The 23,308-nt window shown below is 28.9% G+C and overlaps 1 protein-coding gene across 1 annotated transcript; it reads right to left on the reverse strand.

Moving 5' to 3' along the window:
- Positions 1-17,250: 17,250 nt before the first annotated feature.
- On the reverse strand, positions 17,251-19,495 carry LOC114383175 (plant cysteine oxidase 4-like). Its single transcript, XM_028342784.1, has 5 exons — positions 19,322-19,495; positions 18,969-19,129; positions 18,707-18,851; positions 17,718-17,921; positions 17,251-17,590 (listed from the first exon to the last, which is right to left on the reverse strand). The coding sequence occupies exons 1-5, from the start codon at positions 19,425-19,427 to the stop codon at positions 17,484-17,486; spliced, it is 723 nt and encodes a 240-aa protein (XP_028198585.1). The 5' UTR covers positions 19,428-19,495; the 3' UTR covers positions 17,251-17,483.
- Positions 19,496-23,308: the final 3,813 nt, after the last annotated feature.

Raw genomic sequence — 23,308 nt, forward strand, 5'->3', positions numbered from 1 at the left:
TTTTGATTCATATACTTTTGGTCAAATTTAAAATCAATCAATGTGGTTTCTATAATTTAAAAAATAATTGTTTTAATCCTTATTTGGTTCCTTGATTATTAGTACATAAGAACCAAATTTACATTTTTTATTCGAACCAAATAGATTGATTTGAAATTTTAAGGACTAATGTCAAGTTTGACCAAAAGTACAAGTAAAAAAAACATATTATATCCTTATTACAAGTAATGGTGACAAACTTGGAGAAACCCATGACAATTTGACACAAACTTTCCTCACATAATAGTTTTGTTCTAATGCATGGCATCTATCACCAAATTCATTTCCCTTTGAGAAATTTCCTAAGTTATCTATCATTTATTTCTATAGTTGACTTTTTAAATTTTCACTCGTGTGATGTGCATCACATAGCTACGTACGTAAGTTATCAAGCCATAAATGTTTCCTTCATCGATGTCTATGTTAATATGCTTGTCTCTCTCGTGATAAGAGACAACAAAGACAAGTTAGCATTTATTTTGTTTCATTATCTCTTATCTTCTCCTTAGACAAATATACACCACACAAGTTTAAATTTACTTTGAAAGGGTTACTCATTGCTTTCATTGCTTTAATGCATGGCCTCTGTCATATTCACTTTTTCTCTACTTTGAAAGGGTATAAGTTTTATCCTTTGCACTCTACTTATCATCATATTGTTGCTTTTCTCTTACTTCAAACTATATTTAAGGGCAAAGCAACGAGAAGAATGAGCAACCTATACCCTTGTAAAGTAGAGTGCAAAGGAGACAACACAAATAGTGGAAGCAATATGATGATAAGTAATAAGTGCACTAAGGAAAGCCTTTAACCAAGATAACCCTTAATAGAAGCTGCTACCCAGTTACAAAAAGTTGCACTAGCACCATGCTCAATATAAAAGTGTTCATCCTCTTTCTCTCAATTGCTCCACCCTCTTTGTGACTAATTGTATCATTCTAAGGAGAAGAGAAGAAATAATGAAAGAAAATAAGTGTTAAATTGTGTGTCTCTTACCATGAAATATATTAAAATAGATATAGATGAAAGAAATGATTCCAACTCAACATCTTATGTAGGTAGCTATATGATGCACACCACGCGAATAAAAAATTAAAAAGTCAAGTGTAGAAATAAATGATAGACAACTTAGGAAAATTCTTAAAGGCTAGAGAAATGGATATGGTGACAGATGCCACTCATTAGAGCAAAACTATTATGTCAAGAAAGTATGTGTCACACTGCCATGAGTTTCTCCAAGTTTGTCACCATTAATTACTTGTTATGTTGTATTCCATTACTTATAGTCAAGTAAAATATATTTATGGTCTTTATGCTTTCGGTCAAACTTGATTTTAGTCATTATAATTTCAAATTGATCAATTTGGTTCCATTACTTTAAAAAAACATGTGAATTTAGCCCCTTACACTAATGATCGAGGAATTAAATATGGATTAAAACAGTCATTTTTTAAATTATAGAGACCAAATTGATCAATTTTAAATTTGATCGAAAGTATAAGGACTCAAAACATATTTTACCCTTATAATAACAATGATGGTATGATTATGTTCAGCAAAATTAACTAAAATACTAACTTACTAAATTATAAGTATTCAATAAAATTAGTTATTGAAGTAGATGAAAAGTGAAACAAAAAAATAATAAATCGTGATTTATTTAAAAAGGATAATGAAAAAATTGATAAATATATTAAGGATAAAAATGAAATAAAATATAAAAAAACTAAAAATTATAAATTAGTGTTTTAAAAATATTATTTCAAATAGCATTTAAAAAAATAATAAAAATACTAAAAAAATTATTTATTTAAGAGTGAAATAAGTTTTTCAATTAATAAAAAAGCTAGTAACTAGTTGAAGAATATAGCTTATTTGTTTTACTTATAATAACGTTGGAATTTGACATTGATGTTTGCAATGGTGCTAGTTAATAAAAAATAACTTATCAAATTTTAGGATAAGTTTGCTTTTACATGTTTTGTTATTTAGTAATATATCGCATGCATGAAAGAATGTTTGTTAAGAGATTATGGACTCTTAAAACAAATCTTTGTAAATCAAGAAATTAATCGCTAATTTAAAAATTGGGATAAAAAAATCCAATTGCTATTATTTTGAATTTTTGGTGCTACATCAGTTTGTGTTATTTTTGTTATTAAGGTCTGAATTCTGCTATAGTAATAATTTTTTAATAGTAAGAATTGAACTTTAATTCCATAAAATTTATAATAATTTACACAAAACCAATTGAGGTAAATGCCATTTGGATATGAGATAGTAATATTCCAACTCTCTTGATAATTCCATTTGTTTCTTTCTTCATGTTTGTGAAAAAAGGTATTACTGTTAGCCCTAAGTTGGATGAGAAGATATACATCTATTGAAGGTCAGTTTTGTTATATCTTATACTCATGCAACTCAAAAAAGTCATCAATTATCATCATATTAGTAATAAAGTGAAAGTTTACGGTCTACAAATATGAGGTGGACCTTAGAATGGTCCCCGCTCAAGATAGCTTATTCTACAGCAACATAAACATATACAAATTAAATAGAATGGTTCTAAAAACTTAGCTTCTAGTATGGTATTTTTTTTTTTCAATTTTTGTCACACTTTTCAAGTTCCAGCTAGACCTACTAAATTCATAGGTGAAGAACTTAGCACTACTGTGGCCATCGATTCTGCCCGAGCAGGCAAATGAGTAACGTTTGATATTTTGATATGCAACTGTTGGTTGTTGAACCATGTGCATTGTCTCATTGTTTTTGCCCCACAAAAAGGAGTATAATCCCACCATGATCAGAACCATGCCTAGCAACCTGCATATAGATTTTAGATTAGGATTGGTTTAAGGATAAAATAATTAAACAACTTTTAAACCTCAAACTTTAGATCCATCAATAAAAAAAGTTCTTAACTTTTATAAAGAAAAAAAGTACAAATAAAAAATTTTAGTTATTTAAATTGAGATATGAATATTTCAAATTTTTATATTTTATTCTATTTACTTTTCTTATTATTTTATTATATATAAATATCTTATTTAAAATAAAATATTTTTCTTAAAATTTATTTTAGACCTCACTCATTGTTGGATTGGTGTTATCTTAGATTAGTACATTTTCTATGTATAAAATTAAGAACTTTTAGTATTATAATTTAATCAAAATTAGAGTTTCACCTTTGTAGTATATGTAATCTTTGTAAATCTTTATTATACAGAGTACCAAAATGAAACTCCAATTCCAATTAGAAAGCAACCAAAAAAACATTCAAGGAATTGAATATAAGTTGAGAAAAGCCAATCTACTTCAAGATTAAATGGTGTTCCTTCCTAGTTCCTAATGAAGTTGACCAAGTGATTGTGTGATGGTAGCTGAATGCCTAGATAAGGTAAGAATATAATGTAACATTGAAATTAGCATAATGTCTAGAAGGAGAAATATTCATATGTTCCAACGGTTAATGGTTCGCCAAGTATAATAGCTTCTCAAGGGCCACAAAAATAAGAGCCGGGGTATTGAACATTGGGGGATAACTAGGTCCTTCGATTGTAATTGCCTAAGATAGTATAGTGAATGTAGTAGCTGTAGCCCGTGCTCCCTACACACAAAAAAACACTTGTTATAATAATCACTTCAGAGTGTTCATGTTCATCAATCAAAGTTCAATGTCAAATCAAATCATAGTTGATGGCTTTCAAATTTAGAAACTAAGCTACATCTTGAAGCATTTGATCCATTTCAAATTATTGTAAAAGTAAATAAATGAAATTAGTATTGTAAATTATAATTTCTCAGCAATGAAATTTTTATTTATTTGTCTGACAAACGTTTTGGATGAATCCGAAGTATCTCTTGACCCGGAACCAAGGACTAACCACTTTGTTTTCATAACTTAATTAGGATGAAATTTGATAGGTGTTAATTGATTTTGTTTTTTTGTCCAAGTCATTGATTGATATAAAAGTATTGAACAAAATTACACAATTTGATGTTAAATTAAAGAGAAAATATTTTAAAAATAATTCAAAGTATGTTACCGAGTACACTATAGTGACCAGTTGTAGATTCCACTCTAATCTCAAAGCAGCTTTCCTGGAATCTATGCAAACACCTATGATTCCTTGAGTTGCTGCCAAAACGCATGCTTAACATTGTTCCCGTATACTTCAATGGAAATACTTTAAGCAACTGGACTTGTTTGTTAAATTGGAAATTGTCATTTGAGAAGGATGATAAATTAATAATCATATGAAAGCCTTTTTTTTTTGTTGCAAAACTGGAGAAAATTATTAGCAAGTAAACTGAAAAAACTTAATTACCCGTCTTATACTCTTATTAGATGTATGATATGATATTAGTTAACACAATTTATCATAATTTTGTTAATTAGTATTATATAAGTTTATCTGTGAAGATGCTCTTAAAAATGAAAATGATAGATAATTCAAGCAAGTTATAAAATAATAGACTAAAGAAAGAATAAGATACATACTTGAACAAGAAACCAAGCTGTGTATGAGAAGCAGAAGCAAATCAAAATAAAAGTGCCTCGAAGCATGTGAGTTTTGTGCGCCGTGACAACAGTTTGAACATGATGACTCTGATGGCCAAGATAAAATTCTTTCCCTTTGTAAACACTGGTAACTAATGCTCCTCCAACACACAAAATTGTCCCTCCACACTTAACTCTACCAGCCCAAGTATGCATCTCCAATTTCTCCAATTTGCATTGATTCATCAACTAGTGCTAGTTATGCAATAATGCTAGGAAAGATTTGACATATTTATACATATAAAATGGTATAAATTCTAGATACTTGAATATGATAGAAGTAAAGAAAGTTCATATAGAAACCAAGTTAAGAAAGTTGACAACATAAGTAGCAGAAGTGTCTCTCAGGCCATAATAGAATAATCCTTGAGCCAGAGTCATCCTATACGTGATGCCATCTCATTGTTAGAAACAAGTAATCAATTATTATAAATATCCACTTTATAACACTGGTAAAAGTTATATGGTTTAATCCTTTCAAGGTAAACAATGTCATAATGCCTATGTTGTATTTGTATTGAAATCACAATTCCATGTAGTTCACACTGTTTATTATGTATAGAACACTAATTGATTGTTGAAAGTAAAATGAAGACAAAGTACTTAACTCATATAGAGTTGCTCCTGTTAACAGTATTCATTTGTAAGGTCATTTGGGGAGAGGGTTTAGTTTTTATCTTAGGCAAATAGACCATGAAATTGTGAGCTTTGAAAAATAATTAATATTTTTAAATGATAAATATTTAATGTGTAATATGAGATAGAAGTAGTAGTTAATTTCTTCAGTTTCTTTGACGAAGAGCTACACCTATTTATTTTACCATCAACAAAAAAAAACAATTCTATTTTGGTTGCATGTGCAATGTTACGGCTGAACCATAGCCAAACTAATAACACTAAACCACAAGTTTGACGTACGATTGATTGATTGCAATCGAAGACTTGAAAATTAGAGGTAGACCAACCTTGCTCTCCCACACTCCTTTTGCATATTTACAAAATGGTGCAACTAATTTATAAGCTTGGAAAAGAAATGACATATAGTCAAATAATTTCTCTATTAATTGTCGCTATTCAAGGGATGACAAAGGAGATTCATTCTGGTTTCAATACACTGCAACGTATATAATCCATGCCAAACATAGTCTCAAAAGTCACATTTCAATCCACTAAAAAAAATTCACATTTCAAGAAGTTCATTTTACATGGTAAAATAATGATATTGTTAGGAAATGTTTTAAGGATACTAGTTTAAAAAGGTTAGCAAATAGTTTATTTAAAAAAATTAAAAGTTATAGTTAGAAGTACATGAATCCATAAAAAATGTTAAATTTTACTCTCTCTCTCTCTCTTTATAAATTTTTTTTATTTTAGGACACTTAGTATTATATATTCTCCTAAGATTAAAAGTGCACCATGTCATTTATCAATGAATGCTTGCATATTTGGTTAATCCAATTTCGAAGAACAAAATTAAAGAATGTGTACCCCATCAATGCGTTAACGAAGAGCCAAAACAAAACCTTCGGAGTAAAATTCCTCGTGCGGCCTCTACATTCACAATCCAAATCATTTGCAAGTGAGAACATCGAGAATCAAAAGAGTAATTAAAAGAATACAATATTATTTTTTTATGTGTTAAGATATTAATTTATTTATATATTTATATTTGTAGTTTGTTAACTTGAGTCTATAGGGTTAGTTTTAAGCAAGCAAGGAAAGACATTATTAGGAAAGAAGATTTATTATATTAAAACTAAATAAATATATGTAATAAAATATATTTTTAATGGTTTAAAATCATCTTCAAAACTGATGTTAGCAAAAATGTTTTTATTTAATATTATTATAAAGTATTAGAAGAATTAATTAACATGAGAACATAACATCCACAAAGATGATTTGGTTCAATTTATTTTAAATTTTATTATTTTTAAAAAGAAGATTTATAGGGTTAGTTTTAAGCAAGTAAGGAAAAACATTATTAGGAAAGAAGATTTATTATATTAAAACTAAATAAATATATGTAATAAAATATATTTTTAATGGTTTTAAATCATCTTCAAAACTGATGTTAGCAAAAATGTTTTTATTTAATATTATTATAAAGTATTAGAAGAATTAATTAACATGAGAACATAACATCCACACAGATGATTTGGTTCAGTTTATTTTGAATTTTATTCTTTTTAAAAAGAAAAAATGAAACAAATATGTTCTATACAAGGTTTTAAAAACTATGAAGCTTATTTTTTTTATGAAGAAAAAGTTTTTTAATTAAATTAGGTAAAAGTAACTTTTAAAGTCTAGCTTCTCTTCTTTCTCTCCATACTTTGTCCCCCGTTATCTTCTTTCTTTTTTCTCTTTCTCTTCCCCTTCATGTTTTACTCTCTCAATCTCTCCCCTTGAATCTTTTTAATAGTTGCATTATGATTGCCAACACTTTAAAAATCTTGACAATGTGACCAAAATCACGGCCACATGCAAATCATTTCTTAAAACCTTGAGCAAGAGTGAAACAAGTATCATAAGGAACAAATAACTAGAATGAAAAACATACTATTTCAAAGTAGAGTACAAAGGGGTCAACACAAATGACAACAACAATGTGACGATATGCAATGAGAGAAAAGATGAAGGAGTCATGAACTAATATGATCCTTGATAGTAGCTGCAATGCAGAAATAAAAACTTGCACTAATATCATGCCTAATATAACTTGGGATGACGTGAATCATTCCTTGAAACCTCTCTTAAAAATCATTTTCTACTCATAACATATATTTAGAATGCATAGGATACTTGCGTTTTGCAATTTTTATAGACATCCTCTGATCCTTTGGATCCAAATTTCTACCAAACTAGTGTGCTCCATGTGCATAGCAAAGAAAAAAATATTTTAATTTTCAAAATATTTTTAAGTATGTGAAAATATTTTACTATAATAATTAAGACAAGTAGATAAAATTCTAAATTATTTGTTAAATTAGCACAAACTACTTGAAAATTAAGAATAAAGCTAAAATTTTAACATGACAATTAATTGATAAACAAATTTTCAATATAAGAAAACTTCATTTTTTGTTTGAACTATTGAGTTGTGGTACTATTTTTAAACTTTATCTTTGTTTCAAATGAAAATGTTAAATGATATAGAATATTTTTCCTGAAAACACTCACCAGCAAGTTCTCTTTATCATCCAACAGCTAAACAATAAGTTTTGTGTGCTATGACAACAGCCAAACTAATCTCTAATTAATTTTTTTCCTTTTTTGTAGTATCCATATTTTGCAATTTAAATGTGACACCAACTTGTATTCCCAAAACATTCAATCTAATCATACTAAACCACAAGTTTGATATACAATGGATTGGTTGCAGTCTAAGACCTCCAAATTAAAGGTAAACCAACCTTACTTTCCCACACTTCTTTTGCATATTTAAAAAATAGTGCAACATATATAGTCATGCAAAACATAGTCTCACAACTCACATTTCAATCCTCTAAAAAAGCCACATTTCAAGAAGTTGGTTTTACGTCATATTTAAAAATAATGATATTGTTAAGAAATGTAATAAGGATACTAGTTAAAAAAAAGTTAGCAAATAATTTAAAATAAAAATCACAGTTAAAAGCACATGAATCTATGAAAATGTTAAATTTTACTCTCCCTCTCTCTATCTCTTTATAAAATCTTTTTATTTTAGGACACTTAGAATTATATATTTTCCTAAGATCAAAAGTACACCAAGTCAACTATCGGTGAATGCTTATATATTTGGTTAATCCATTTTTGAGGAACTAAATTAAAGAATGTGTACCCCATCAATGTGTTAACGAAGAGCCAAAACCAAACCATCAGAACAAAATTCTGTGTGACCTCTACATTCACAACCCAAATCTTTTGCAAATGAGAACATCGAGAATAAAAAAAGTGATTAAAAGAATACGATATTATTTTTTATGTGTTAAGATATTAATTTATTTATATTAATATTTGTAGTTTGTTAACTTGAGTCTATAGAGTTAGTTTTAAGCCACTAGGGAAAAACATTATTAAGAAAGATGATTTATTATATTAAAACTAGGTAAATATATGTAATAAAGTACATTTTTAATTGTACAAAATCATCTTCAAAACTGATGTTAGCAAAAATGTTTTTATTTAATAGTATTATAAAGTATTAGAAAAATTAATTGACAAGAGAGCACAACGTCAACAAAGATAATTTGCCTTAGTTTATTCTAAATTTTTTCTTTTAAAAAAGAAAAAATGAATCAAGTACATTCTAAAAGGTTTTTGAAACTAAGTAGCTTATTTTTTATGAAGAAAAAGTTTTTTAAAAATATATTTAGGTAAAAAGAGCTTTCAATAATCAAACTTCTCTTCTTTCTCTTCACACTTTGTCCCGATTGTCTTCTTCCTTTTTTTTCTTTCTCTTTCTCTTCATGTTTTCACTCTGTCATGTTGTTCTCTTGTCTCTCGCCCAACATCTTTCTAATAGCTCCTATCATTCTCTCTTTACTATCTTTCTAACAATCTCTTTTATTTGAAAAAAATAAAAATCATAAAAACTTCTATTTTATTTTTGAAACTCTTATGAATTCTAATTTTAAAATAACTTTTAGATTAAAAAATTATGTGAAACATAATATTAGCTAGCTAGAAAGCTTGAGTTTTAGATTACATATATACTAGATGATTGTAATTTCATTACATTCTTTGACATAGAAAGAAATTTTGAACAAACACAATTGATGTATAAGTATTAAATTATGATGACATTTTCCAACACAATGGTCAGCAAGCTAGTCTATTGAATAAAAAATGTGTTTAGGGATACTTTCATGTAGAAGGTTCTTGATTCAAACCTCTGTAGGACTATTTTTAAATTATGAACACATAGATATACCAACAAAATTAGGGAATTTGACTTTCTCACGTAACTTTTTATTTATTTCAAGCATTTTAGTAGTGTAATTTATATGTCAAACATTTTACCCTACTTTATCTACTTTGTGATGAAGGCCAAAGCTAACTATGAATTTTACAACACAATCTCCTCTTTTTTCCTGTTTTTGTCAAGACTTTTCAAGTTTTAGAACTATTGAATTCATACGTGAAGAACTTGTCACTATTGTGGCAATTGATTCTGCTCTAGCAGGAAAATCAGTAACATTTGATATTTCTGCAGCCGCTACAATTGGTTGTTGAGCCGTGCGCTTTGTCTCATTGTTTTTGTCCCACAAAAAGGAGTATAATCCCACCATGATCAAAACCATGCCTAGCAACCTGCATATAGATCTTAGATTAAGGTTACCTTAAGGATAAAACGATTAAACCTCAAACTTTAAATTCATCAATAAAAAGTTCTTAATATTTATAATATAAAAAAGTTTCATATGAATGTCCACTGTGTTGACAAAAATAGAAATAAATAGATTTTTAGTCTTTAATTTGAAATATGAATATTTCAAATTTCTATATTTCAGTTTTTACATTTTCTTTTGTTTATTTTTCTTAGTATTTTATTATATATAACTATATTTTTTCAAATATTTTTTTTAAAATTATTTTTAGACTGCACTCATTGTTGGATTGATGTTATTTTTAGATTAATAATTTTTCTATGTGTATCATAAGGAAATACCAAAGCTAGATTGTCGAGAAAGACAAAATTAGATGAGATTTCTTAGGAACTTTTAGTATTATAATTTAATCAAAATTAGGATTTCGCCTTAGCATATGTAATCTTTGTCAATCTTTATTATAGAAAGTACCAAAATGAAACTCCAATTCCAATTATAAAGCAAAGCACAAAAATATTCAAGAAATTGAATAATATAAGTTGAGAAAAACCATTTTATTTTATGAATAAATGGTGTTCCATCCTAGTTCCTAATGAAGTCGATCAAGTGATTCTGTGATGGTAGCTGAATGTAACATTGAAATTGGCATAATGTCTATAAGGGAAAATATTCATATGTTCCAACGGTTAATGGTTCGCCAAGTATGATAGATTCTGAAAGGGTCACAAAAATAAGAGCCTGGGGATATCTGGGTCTTTGATTGTAATTGCCCAAGATAGTATACTGAATGTAGCAGTTGTAGCCAATATTCCCTACACACAAAAAAACACTTGTTATAATAATCAATTCAGAGTGTTCATGTTCCTCAATCAAAGTTAAAAATCAAATCAAATCCCAGTTGATGGCTTTCAAATCTAGAAACTAAGCTACATCTTGATTCATTTGATCCATTTCAAATTATTGTAAAAGTAAATAAATGAAATTATTATTGTAAATTGTAATTTCTTAGCAATGAAATTTTTATGTATTCGCTTAAGACTTTTTGGATGAATCCAAAGTATCTTTTGACCCAGAACCAAGGACTAACCACTCTATTTTCATAACTTAATAAGGATGAAATTTGAGTGCTATTAATTGATTTTTTTTTTGGTCCATCTCATTGATTGATATAAAAGTATTGAAAAATATTACACAATTTGATGTTAAATTGAAGAAAAAATATTTTAGAAAGCATTGAGAGTATTGAAGAAAATATTTTTACCGAGTACACTATAGTGACCAGTTGTAGATTCCACTCTAATCTATGCAAACACCTATGATTCCACCTTAAATTGCTGTCAAAATGCATGCTAGCATTGTTCTGGTAAACCTTAGTGGAAATACTTTAAGCAAGTTTATTAAATTGCAAATAGTCATTTGAGAAGGATAATAAATTAATAATCACAAGAAACCCTTTTTTTTGTGACAAAGCCGAAGAAAATTATTATTAAGAGAGTTATGACAATAAACTGAAAAAACTTAATTGACCTGTCATATACTCTTATTAGATGTATGATATGATATTAGTTAACACAATTTCATCATGATTTTGTTAATTAGAATCATATAAGTTTATTTGTTAAGATGTTCTTATAAATGAAAATGATAGATAATTCAAGCAAGTTACAAAACAATAGATTAAAAAAAGAATAGGATACATTCTTGAACAAGAAACCAAGCTATGTATGAGAAGTAGCTGCAAATAAAAAAGAAAGTGCCCCGAAGCATATGAGTTTCGTGTGTCGTGACAATAATTTAAACATGATGACTATGATGGCCTAGATAAAATTCCTTTTCTTTGTAAATATCGGTAGCTAATGCTCCCCCAATACACAAAATTTCCCCTCCACACTTAGCTCTACCAGCCCAAGTATGCAACCCCAATTTCTCCAATTTGCATTGATTCATCAACTAGTCTTTAGTTATGCTTCAAGGGTTTTCAAGAACCCAGAATCGTGGCCTTGCTCATTGAGGCCGGTGTAAATTTGGACCACGCGATCAGAGTGGCAAGTTTGCGGCACTGCACATGGTAGCGGGGTACATTAGACCCGGCGTGGCGGAACTGCTTATGATCTTGGCGTGGATGTATGTGTTAGGTTTTTTTGGGCTCCTTTCTTATGTGGAGTAAATGCCCAAATGAGAAAGTTCATTTTGTCTCACTTGTTTAAGTGGAGAAGGGTCAGATTAGGGTGTAAGAGAGAATCTCATTTGTGAGGAAAAACAATTACATAACATTGAGAGAAAAATGAGAGAAAAAGTCATTGTGATTTTCACACACCCACTAAAGAGCATTTTTCATATTACAACTGTGAATTCGTTCACCATTGGATTGGGCTGAATTTTGGACAATAGATTATACACAAGTGATACTTCCAATTGAACGGTTGGATTGTCTCAAAGGTATCTGGAGAGGTAGATAAGTGCTTCATGTTTCCTGCTATACATTTGGTGTTTTCCATCTTCTTATTTCTCTATTGTAAGAATTGGTGTTTGGTTTTGATTAGACTATTTGTAGCACATTTTAGTGTACTTGTTGAAGATTCTCTTGTACCTTTATTGATTATAGTGGATTTATTTCTTGGGTTTGGACAACCCGTGATTTTTACCCTTGCATTGAGGAATTTTCCACATTAAACAAATTATGTCTCTTGTGTGCTCTTGATTTCTATTTAACGCTCTATATTTTATTGGTGCTCCTCACATGTTCTTGCAAATTTGGGAAATTTATGTTCGCCTATTGCTCTGTTATTGAGTTCTTTCTGGGTATGTTGGTGGCATTTTTTTATTTTGTTGTTTTTGTTAAGAAATTTGAAATAGGGAAAGTTCATGAAGGATGATTTCCCCCCTAAAATGATGAATGACACAAATAACTAATTCAAAGAGTCGTTAGAAGATCTCATTTTGAGATTTTAGTCACCTTTTTTATGGATCTCACAACTTTTAAGATCTTTTTTATTTTTACTCTAATAATATATTTCATTTTGAGATTTAAACTATTTTTTTATGTTCTATAAGAGTTGTATGTAAATCAATTTTGTAGAAAAAGAGAATAAAAAAATCCTTTTTTGTAGAGAAAGAGAGTAAAAAATCATTTTAAAAAAAATATATAAATATTAGTAGTTCTTCCACAAGGAATGAATCTTTTTATGAAGATTCAACATTCTGTTCTAATAATAAATCTTAACAAAATTAAATTTTGAAGAATAAGATTTCCTAAGATCTTTTACGGGAGATTTGCTCATGATCTATTAATATATGTCTTTGTGATGTTTACTTCCCTCAAATGCACAACAAGTAATAAATTAAATACTTTTTTACGAAAAGAAAAAGGATATACTGCTACTACCCTGACTCAAATAATTATAATTAAACAATATATAAATTTGCGTGAACTCTCATTTAACATTTGTTGTATATGTGAAAGTCTTGAATTGGACAAGGATAAGCTTTTGATTTTGGATTTTACAGCCGAAGATAAGCATGCCACCTTCCTAGTCTTAATATGATAATATTTATCTTAGAGTGTATGATGTGAAAAATCTAACTCAACCCCAAAAGTTAGTTTAAAGGGTAAGGGTTGTCCCTCATTTATATATTTTAATGTTGGATTACTTTTAGTCGATGTGGGACTTGGATTATTTCCAAGTGCCCTTCTTGGGCTTTGGCGCGTGAACAACAAATGGTGGGTGTTTGTCACCACAAAGTGAGGACTAGGGGAAGCGTGATCCCAGGATCAGAACGGACTCTGATATCATCTTAGAAATATGAGAAACCTAACTCAATCCTAAAAGCTAGCTCAAATAGTGAAGATTGTCCCTCATTTATATATTCTAATGTGGGTTTTTTTATATATAAAATATGCATATTGAAAAGTTCTATCCATGTCGCGTACTGAACATTTTCCATCTTAAAAATGATTGTGACATGATTCTTGATGTTGGATACAGCAAGAGCAAGGTAAAAGGTAGATTTTGAGTCAGACATGGTAATGGAGAAAAAGGGGAGAAGAAGAAGAAAGGGGCCTAACGACGCTAGGGCCTGTGTGCGGAAGGCTGAGGAAGATTCAAAAATCTTTCTCTAAACAATCTGATGCCATGAAAGAAATATATTATGATATCTTCTAACAATTTAGTATGCATTTGGCACTAAATAAAATACCAAGCTGGCTATAAATATATACGGAGAAAACATTCACAAGTTGTTGAAGCACTATTGTATAAAGTTTTATATTTACATTTGTTGTGTGTTTACAGCAGTTTTTTGTCAACTAACACATTTAATCCCGACTATTAATCTAAAATTATTTATAAGACTCTTAACTAACTCATTTGTTTAAATCATAATTTAAGGAATTTTATCACATTTGAAAAGTAATAAATCAGTTGTTGAGGAATGAGGATGATCGAGAAAAAACACATGGATGGAAAATGCAATGAAAAACAGAGGAATCGCAAAAATTGACGAGATGAAGAATAGGAGAAAAAAAAACACACAAAAACGTGGTAAAACTAACGTGGTTCAACCTAACAATTAAGAGCTACATCAACAAGCAAAGGAGTATAACAAATTTCACTATGATCTTCCAAATTACAAGTAATGTTGAGTGAAGAGCGCGCATTCAATCACACAAATGTTGTATCTATTGCTAAAGACTCCTCTGGTCTTAAATCCTCCCCATTTTGAAAATTTCTTAAAGTCTATTTGATCCTCTAGATTTTAGAGGACCGGATAGCACAAAATTAATTGTCCAAACATTTGTGGCATAGTTATGGTGGGAAAACAAATTTCTAATGTATGATGCACAAAAAATAACGGGCTTTAAATTGATTTATGGTGTACCCTCCACACATTAGCTACCTCTCTTCTTCTCTCCCGTTACTCTGCCACCGGTTATCGAAGACGATTTCCCACAATGATGCACCATAATCATTTTCCTATTATCGTTATTGCTGTTATTACAATTCACATTAAGAGCATCTTCCCCGTTGAAATCAATGTTATCTTCAACGAAAGACTCCTTCGTGGAAAAAGCAATGGCCTCATGATCCCAATTTGAAACCAAGGGTCCTTCATGATGTCTGAGTAAATTAGACATCAAGTTTTCGGCCCTAGGGGAAATCCATTTGGAGAATGCATAATTGGCTTTGAAAGACTTGCTATAAATTCTCATCACATTCTCACCTTGAAAGGGCAAATACCCAGAAAGAAGAGCCTTGGACCCATCGTAGCCCTTCTTCTTGAGGAGCATCTCTTATACTCTACACTGGTCTGGCAGTGCTGACAAGCCAAAGTCGGAGACTTTAAGGTCTTCGTTCTCGTCGAGGAGCAGAAATTGATGGTGTTGATGAGTTTCTTAAACTACTTTCTAGCGCTGTCTTCATTCATCTTCTCCTTTGCAACCTTGGTGAAGAGAGTTCCCCTCCCTTGACATATTCAACAACCATGAAGATTTGGTTCTTTGCTGAAAATCGTCTTTTGTGACGGCAAATGATAGTGGGTGGCAGAGTAGCTAGAAAGAAGAGAGGTCATGGTAAAACATGAAGGATACACCTAAATACCATCAAATGAAATCAATCTAAACACTATTTTTTTGTGAATCATACACAAGAAAATTCTCTTTCCTATCATAGCCTGCGCAAACATTTGTTTTAGATAAGTTAGAGGACAATAGAAAATAAGAGGAAAAACACCGGACAAAAGTTTAAAAAATTATAACTTACTAAACCATTATATTGGACAACATTTTGTCAAGTAATAGAAACATACTATTGAAATTGAACGAATAAGGGATTCAAACGAATAATTGTAAATAAAAAAGATGATTTATAGCAGGAAAAATTACATTATAATGATTATATTGAAATTATAATTATAATTGTTAAACAAATAGAAACAAATGTAAATAATTAAATACTCAATTTTTTTGTATTTAAACACATAATTAGGATATATATCAACTTATGATATATATATATATATATATATATATATATATATATATATATATATATAAAAGTATAATTTTAATAATTATTATATCATTTTTATAACTTGATATAAAATATTATTTTTATTGATTCAACCATTAAATTATATCTATATATTATATTTGTTACTGATAAAAAAACTCTGCTAGCTTTTTTTCTAATAATATTTAAAGTATTTACCAATTTAAGACTCAAATTAAAACTTTTTAATTAAGTTAGAATAATTTTGCATTAATTAATTTATGTACTTGGTAACTATTAAGTGTATATTCATTATCACCTGGAGAAATAATCCTCTTTAAAAATTCTACAAGCAAATGAGTAAAAGTAAAAGAGTTATTTGTCTCAAATAAGTTGAACCAAATTATCTTTGAACTATTTTTTCAAGATGCATCTATTTTCTAGTTTACACAATATTTTCTACTTTCCGAGATCCCAATACCTGTTGTGCTAGATCTTAATTTTCTATTTAGCCCAGTATTAATTCTTTGTTCTCTCATATTTCAAGTGTAGAAAAGGTTAAATTAAAGTAATACCTACACACATGAATCTAAATCTAAAGTTTCAACAAGGCTAGTCGTGACATAAACTGAAATGGAATTAGTACATGCGGCAGCCTTTGACCATGCAAGCTGTTATATACCACCAAAAGTCTAAAACTGTGCACTTTCCCTCGCTGCTACGGCAATTACCAATATGCTGTGGTTCCAAATCCAACATATTTTCACATATTCTAATTGCCCCGATGATTGTGGCCTTCAAAACTTTTCTTCTTCCTTTTTTTCTCTTTCTCTTCACGTTTTCACTGTGTGTCACGTTGTTCTCTTGTTTCTCATTCCGCATCTTTCTAATAGTCTCTATCATTCTCTTTTATTATCTTTTTAACAATCTTTTCTATTTGAAAAAAAAATAAAAATTATAAAAATTTCTATTTTATTTTTAAAACTGTTATGAATTCTAATTTTAAAATAACTTTTAGATTAAAAAATTATGTGAAACATAATATTAAAAAGCATGAGTTTAGATTACATATATATAGTATAATTTCATTATATTCTTTGACATAGAAAGAAATTTTGACCAAACACAATAATGATGAGTATTAAATTATGATGATATTTTCTAACATAGAGACCAACAAGCTAGTCTATATATATATGAACTAAATAAATATAATTTAGTTGATCACGTCAGTTAAATTTGTGGAAAAAAATAATTTAATTTTTACCAAATATATTCCTAAAAAGAAGAGAAAAATCTAAATTTAAAATTTAAAATTAGTTTCATAACCAACTCATAAAAATAAGGTGGTTTAAAAAAAATATTTACATTTAGATATAAGAACTTATGTACACACAAACACTCAATTTACACATTTACACATGATTATCAAAATTGATTGATTTGATCGAAGTTGCCGGCTATGTTTGAATTGTCGTTCATTATGTGGCAGCACATGTCTTCATACAGATCTAACGACCGTTTGCAAAAGATATCTCCCCCTGATTCTTTTCAAAACCCGATTTTGAGGACCCCAACGACAACTCAAACACCCACATAATCGTCCACGGTTACAATTGAAGGTCCAAGGTATGGTGCTCCTTGAACAACTAGATCACTAGGCATTGGTTTCTCTTCAAGTATGGCATAACCTGTAGTCATTGCACACAGAATAATAATATAAATTATTAATGAATATGCGGTTTAAATTGTACTAACTACCTAAAGATAAAATTAATGAAGAGAATTAATTAATTAGAGCATCCAAAATTAGATTACCATTAAGAGAAGGGATAGGGATATCTGAGAAGTAAGTGGAAGGCCTTCCAAACTCTTCAGAGTATGGTGGAGATAGCACGTCTAGTATTGCACATGGCGTCAACGCTGTGAAAGAATGAATGTTGCCACCACTTCTTGGAAATAATATGGATGGCTCATGTGGTGCTTTGAATACTTCATCCACTACCCTCCCAGCCAATCCTACTGCACTCACATATCAATATAGAAAGAAAAAAACTGTTATTATGCTTAATTAAAATTATATCAATATCGAAAGACTAATTGTTGGCATGGTTAATTTAGTTGCTATATATGGTACACCCTTAAAAATCAAAGAGTTTTAGTATTTGGTCAACCGTCGAATGAGTTTGAGCACACTAAGAAAAAAGGAGAGTTTCTCAATAACAATGTCAAAATCCTTAGATTTTCAAAAGTACCATAGAAATTCTCTAATAAAAAATAGGTTTAAGGTGTTTGTAATTAGAAAGCACCATTTTGTTTGGTCGGCTAGAAAGCACCATGATAAATTTTGTATTTAATCCTTAAAAAAAAGTTGATTTGATCTTTATAATTTATTTATTTATTGTAAAGAAAAATTTAGAGAAAAAAAATGACACTTCAATTCAAGATAACAAAAGTCTTCTAACTCAAAATTACTTACATATTTACTTACATTTATCCTGTCAGAAAGAGATGAATGCAAGCTTGAATGACTGGTATCTTTATACAATTTAAAAATGATTTCTATCATCATTTACTAATGACATAGCATATTACATTTAAACTTATCCCATCAAAGAAAATACTGATGTAACATGTTTAGATACGTGTCACGTTAAGTCTATTCTTAAGAAAAATAAATTTATAAAACTAAAACTAACAAAAAAAATTAAAGGATTTTGCTATATTTATAAGGATTAAAACATGTATAAACCTTAATTACAAATATATATGCCTGAAAATTCAGATTAAAACGAAATTCTTCTTACTTGTTTGGCTTCCAGCACAATCCAATGCGATCCAGTCATAAGCTTTGACATAGGCAGAGCCATACAAGAGCTTACTCAACACTGTCATTCCCGGGTGATCATGAAGTGGAAACACTTTTCCTGCTGGAATACAGAACACACCCATCTGCATGTTGTTCAAATTCATTACATTAGATCCTCGTAAGGGTTTAAATCTCGCTACATTTTATTGGTAAACAAAAGAAGTAATTTAAATATGGTATTTCTATTTTCTACTACTCACTGAGAAATAGTCACATTCATGAATGTGAATGTATGTGATCTCAGAGAATCCTTGTCCACCAAGCAAACCCTTGCTGTTGCTGCTATCAACGGTTGCGTCTGATGTTGGAGAATCACACAACCCGAACTCGTCGATTCCTACGTCCATAGCTTCAATTTTGTCTGCAAAATTTAACTCAAACATATGAATTGGTCCTTAAATTTATTTGCATACTATACATGCAAGCTAATAATAACTGTAGTGGTTAGGACTTAGGAATCAAGAAAATGATGAAGACAAACAAATTAATTAACAAGTGTGCACATGAACGAGGATAAGATTAATGATATATATACAAACAAACGTTAACACACCTAACAAATTTTTGACATAATCGATTTGTTGAAAAGTTGGAAGCCCCTCTTGAGAAAACACGGCATGGCTAGCATCATAAAGCACTTGTATTTTGCTTCTTTCCATTGTTTTGGGGTAGTAGGGCTTAATAATTAACCTTAGCTATCTATGTAGCCGACCAATTTTAAAGCATCATTAAGATTATGGTTGATTGATGGCATTAAATGGAAGGACAGTGAACAACGGAGAAAAAAGGATTGTGAATAATAACGCTAAGCAAACCTTGGGCCTTATCTTGACTTGTATTATAGTATTACAGTGGGTGCGTATCTTTTGTTTCCAATTTTCTTCCTCTTCCGGGAAAGGGAAAGGGTTCTATATTATACAACTAGGTCAAACTGGGGGCGGAACCTTGAAACAATCACTTTTTAAAGGTAACTTCTGCCCTATGTTTAAAACATAAAATGGGCCACATGGCACAAACTATAGCAAAGGTGAAAAATCAAACAAAATATCACAAGTATATGGATGATCCATGATGTTGCTTGCATTGAAAATTTAAATTAGTAACACCTCTAAAATCGTGACTTGGATTAAAAATTATAAAAGGTAACCTTTTGCCGTCCAGGCACAAAATCGTGTCATGCGTTAAAGAAACAAGCAATGTTGCTGGTAATATAACTAACAAGTGTCTGTTTTATGTTGCGGTGGATTATGCTCACTGAGTATTAGTTAAGTACACCCTGCAAAGAAATAAAATACTACTATTAATGTTGATCGGTAACTATATTATATAATATTATTATAGTTTATTTTGTATCAATAAATTATTGGTGTGAGTGATATTAAATTCAATTATCTTCAATAAAATTTTAAATTTAAATTTTATGAATGAAAAAAAATATAAATAAAAAAGACACATTAAAAATAATCAGTTATATTTTGCAATCGAAATTAATTAACAAGAAAATTAATCAATATTACATATCAATAACATAATAAATAAAAAATATATACGATAGTGTAGGCGCCGAAAATAGGAACATGTGAACGTTGAAATTCGGTGTCTTAACGGTTAGACAATACCAAAAATGTGGTAAATGCCAATTAGAGGTCCCACGTCGAGAACGGAATCAACAGATCCATATAGGATGGGGTGCGGAATCTGTGGTTCCTAATTCCTGGAATCACTTGCTTCTTTTTTACACCTTTTTTTTAATTACTACTAGTATTTCTTAATTATATTTGAGAAAAACAAAGACGAGAATTAAACAATTAATTAAGAAAATGGTTAAGAAATTAACTAAGATTAATAATAAATGAAAAAAAAAAAGCATTTTCGCTTGAAAGTTAAAGTCCATAAATTTTAACCTTAATTAACTTTTTCATACCTAAAAAATTAGAGTCATTTTTAAATTACTACTTAATATTCATTTTTTTTTCAACTAAGTACATGAATTTTATTTTCTTACTAGTCGTTAGTCTCTTTCTCTTAAGTGGTAAACGAAATACCATGTCATCATATCTTATCACTTACAGCTTATTACCATGTCTCTCACCTTCATTAACTTGGCAATGATGTGTCAATGAGACAAATACTAAGTTGAAACATAAAAAAATTCACGTAATTATTTGACAAAAAATTTACTAGTCGTTAGTCCCTTTTTGTTAAGTGCTAAACGAAATACCATATCATCATATCTTATCAATGACACCTCATTGTCATGTCTCTCACTTTCATTAACTTGGCAACAATGTATCAATGAGACAGGTACTAAGTTGAAACATAAAAAAATTATGTAGTTATTTGACAAAAAATAAATTTTTAGATAGTAATATGAAAACAGTTTATTTTTCAGGTATGAAAAACTTAACTAAATCAATTTGAAAAATAGTTTTTTAGTTAACAAATGATAAGGAAGAATTTTATTAAGATAAATAATTTAATTTTAGATAAAATGGTAAAATGATAAAATTTATTATTTTATTAAAAATAAAAATGATAATCGTAAATTTAAGTTATGTTTAAAAGCAAATCATATAAGTCAATAAGAAAAAATCGTTTCTCAAACACTTTTATTTGATCAAATAAATTTGTAAGCTTGTCAAAAAACTAAAAATTAATTAAAATAACTTGATGAACATACATGTAATTTACTTTTATATAGAGTTAAAGAAACTTTATCCTATTTATTTTTTTAAGATAATTTCTCATTCAAAATACGAAATACATTAAATTAATAAGATATTTTTTGTATTGGTAGGAATAAAAAAAAATACTATTTGAAATTTACAATAACTTACCTATCAATTTATCTTATTTAACAAACTAAACTAGATTAATAAGATAATATTAAAGGTGAAATTAAAGAGTTAATATGCGTACATTTAATATTTGGACAAAGCTAATAGCGAGTCCTACAAGATCTAATGGTGGGATATATACTTTGGGTCCAGAAAATAGTAAAGGAAGAGTGAGGGAAGGCATAACATGTTGCATGCGTACATTGATCATAGATCACAAAACACCAATTATATATGATTTAAATATGTTTTTCATATTTGAAAAATGGGTCATTTTCATATTACTACCTAAAAATTCATTTTTTTATCAAATAACTACCTGAATTTTTTTTTTCAATTTACTACCTGTTGTTAGTCTCCTTCTGTTAAGTGATGACGTGTCAAGACAGAGTCTTATGTCATAACGCCTAATCACTAATATGTCATTGAAAGTGATGACATGACAATGAACTATCAATGTTAAGACGCGATGACAACATTTATATTACTTAATGAGATGGGACTAACGATAGATAGTAAATTGAAACATAAAATTTTTTAGGTAGTTAATCGAAAAAAAATAATATTAGGTAGTAATCTAAAAATGATTTATTTTCTATGTATGAAAAACTTATTTAAACTTAAATTTTATATAAAGTCTTTAAAAAAATTAATTGTTAAACTAATTAATATATATATATATAGTATAAAATAAAATAAAAAGATATAAACATGTTAGTTTTATTTTTTATATTTTTTAATTTACAGATAAAAATACGTTTTTAAGTTATTTATAGTTTTAAGCTTTTAGTTAATTTTAAATTCTTATCATTTTTATTTAAATAAAATATTTTATCAAAGTTAAAATAAGTAGTGTAATATCAAAGGAAAGATTTTGTTAAAATAAATTACGTAATATCAAAGGAAGGAAGTACTCAGGTTGAAAACCAACAATAATAAAAAAAATTATAAGTTATAATCTCAAAACTTAATTACTTCAAGTTGCATTTGAAATCCAAATTACTAAGTACTTTATCATTGGCTAATCTTGTAATTCTTTCTATAGATATGTCTCAATCTCATAAGTCACTACAAAGAGGATTCTTCATTTATAACACATCTTTACTTACCAATATGAACATGCATAACAATCTATTGTAGAGTCATTTTTCAAATTAATAGAAAAAAGACCATTAGACAGTTGATGCAAACCTAGGATGGTTACAATTGACAAGCAGAATAAGCCAAATATAGAATAAGCATAACCAGATTGGAAATTGTTGAAGCATTGTGTTAGAACAAAGGAGAAAATGGGTGAAAGTTTGAAAAAAAAAAAAAAGGCTTCAAATCCCGCATTGCTCAGGATAAACACTTAAATAGTGTTTCACTTCCTATATATAGAGAGTTTCTTTCTTCATTTTTTCTTGTTCCAGTTAAGAAGCATTTTCTCAACTTTTCTTTCTCCCTTCCATATTTCAACCGATGCATTTCCAGCAAACTTCTCCCTCTTTCTTTCTGTCACTCTAAAATTTCGGTTGGCTATAATAGTGACTTTTCAAGTCATATTTTCGGTTGGCTATAAGAGTGACTTTTCAAGTCATATTTTCGGTGACTTTTCAAGTCATATTTTCGGTTGGCTATAAAAAAAGGAGAAAAAAAAAAGTTTCAAATTCCACATTACTCAGGATAAACACTTAAATAGTGTTTCACTCCCTATATATAGA

Source organism: Glycine soja, chromosome 14 (assembly GCF_004193775.1).
Source record: "Glycine soja cultivar W05 chromosome 14, ASM419377v2, whole genome shotgun sequence".
In the NCBI taxonomy this organism is placed as follows: domain Eukaryota; kingdom Viridiplantae; phylum Streptophyta; class Magnoliopsida; order Fabales; family Fabaceae; genus Glycine; species Glycine soja.

What these genes read in the sequence shown, in the direction of transcription:
- LOC114383175 (XM_028342784.1), bottom strand. Translation starts at nt 19,427, where the DNA reads ATGGAAAGAAGCAAAATACAAGTGCTTTATGATGCTAGCCATGCCGTG. An exon ending in TTGTGCTGGAAGCCAAACAA is followed by an intron (nt 17,922 to 18,706) that starts GTAAGAAGAATT and finishes ATGTGAGTGCAG; the next exon opens with TAGGATTGGCTGGGAGGGTA. An exon ending in CCCTATCCCTTCTCTTAATG is followed by an intron (nt 17,591 to 17,717) that starts GTAATCTAATTT and finishes CAATGACTACAG; the next exon opens with GTTATGCCATACTTGAAGAG.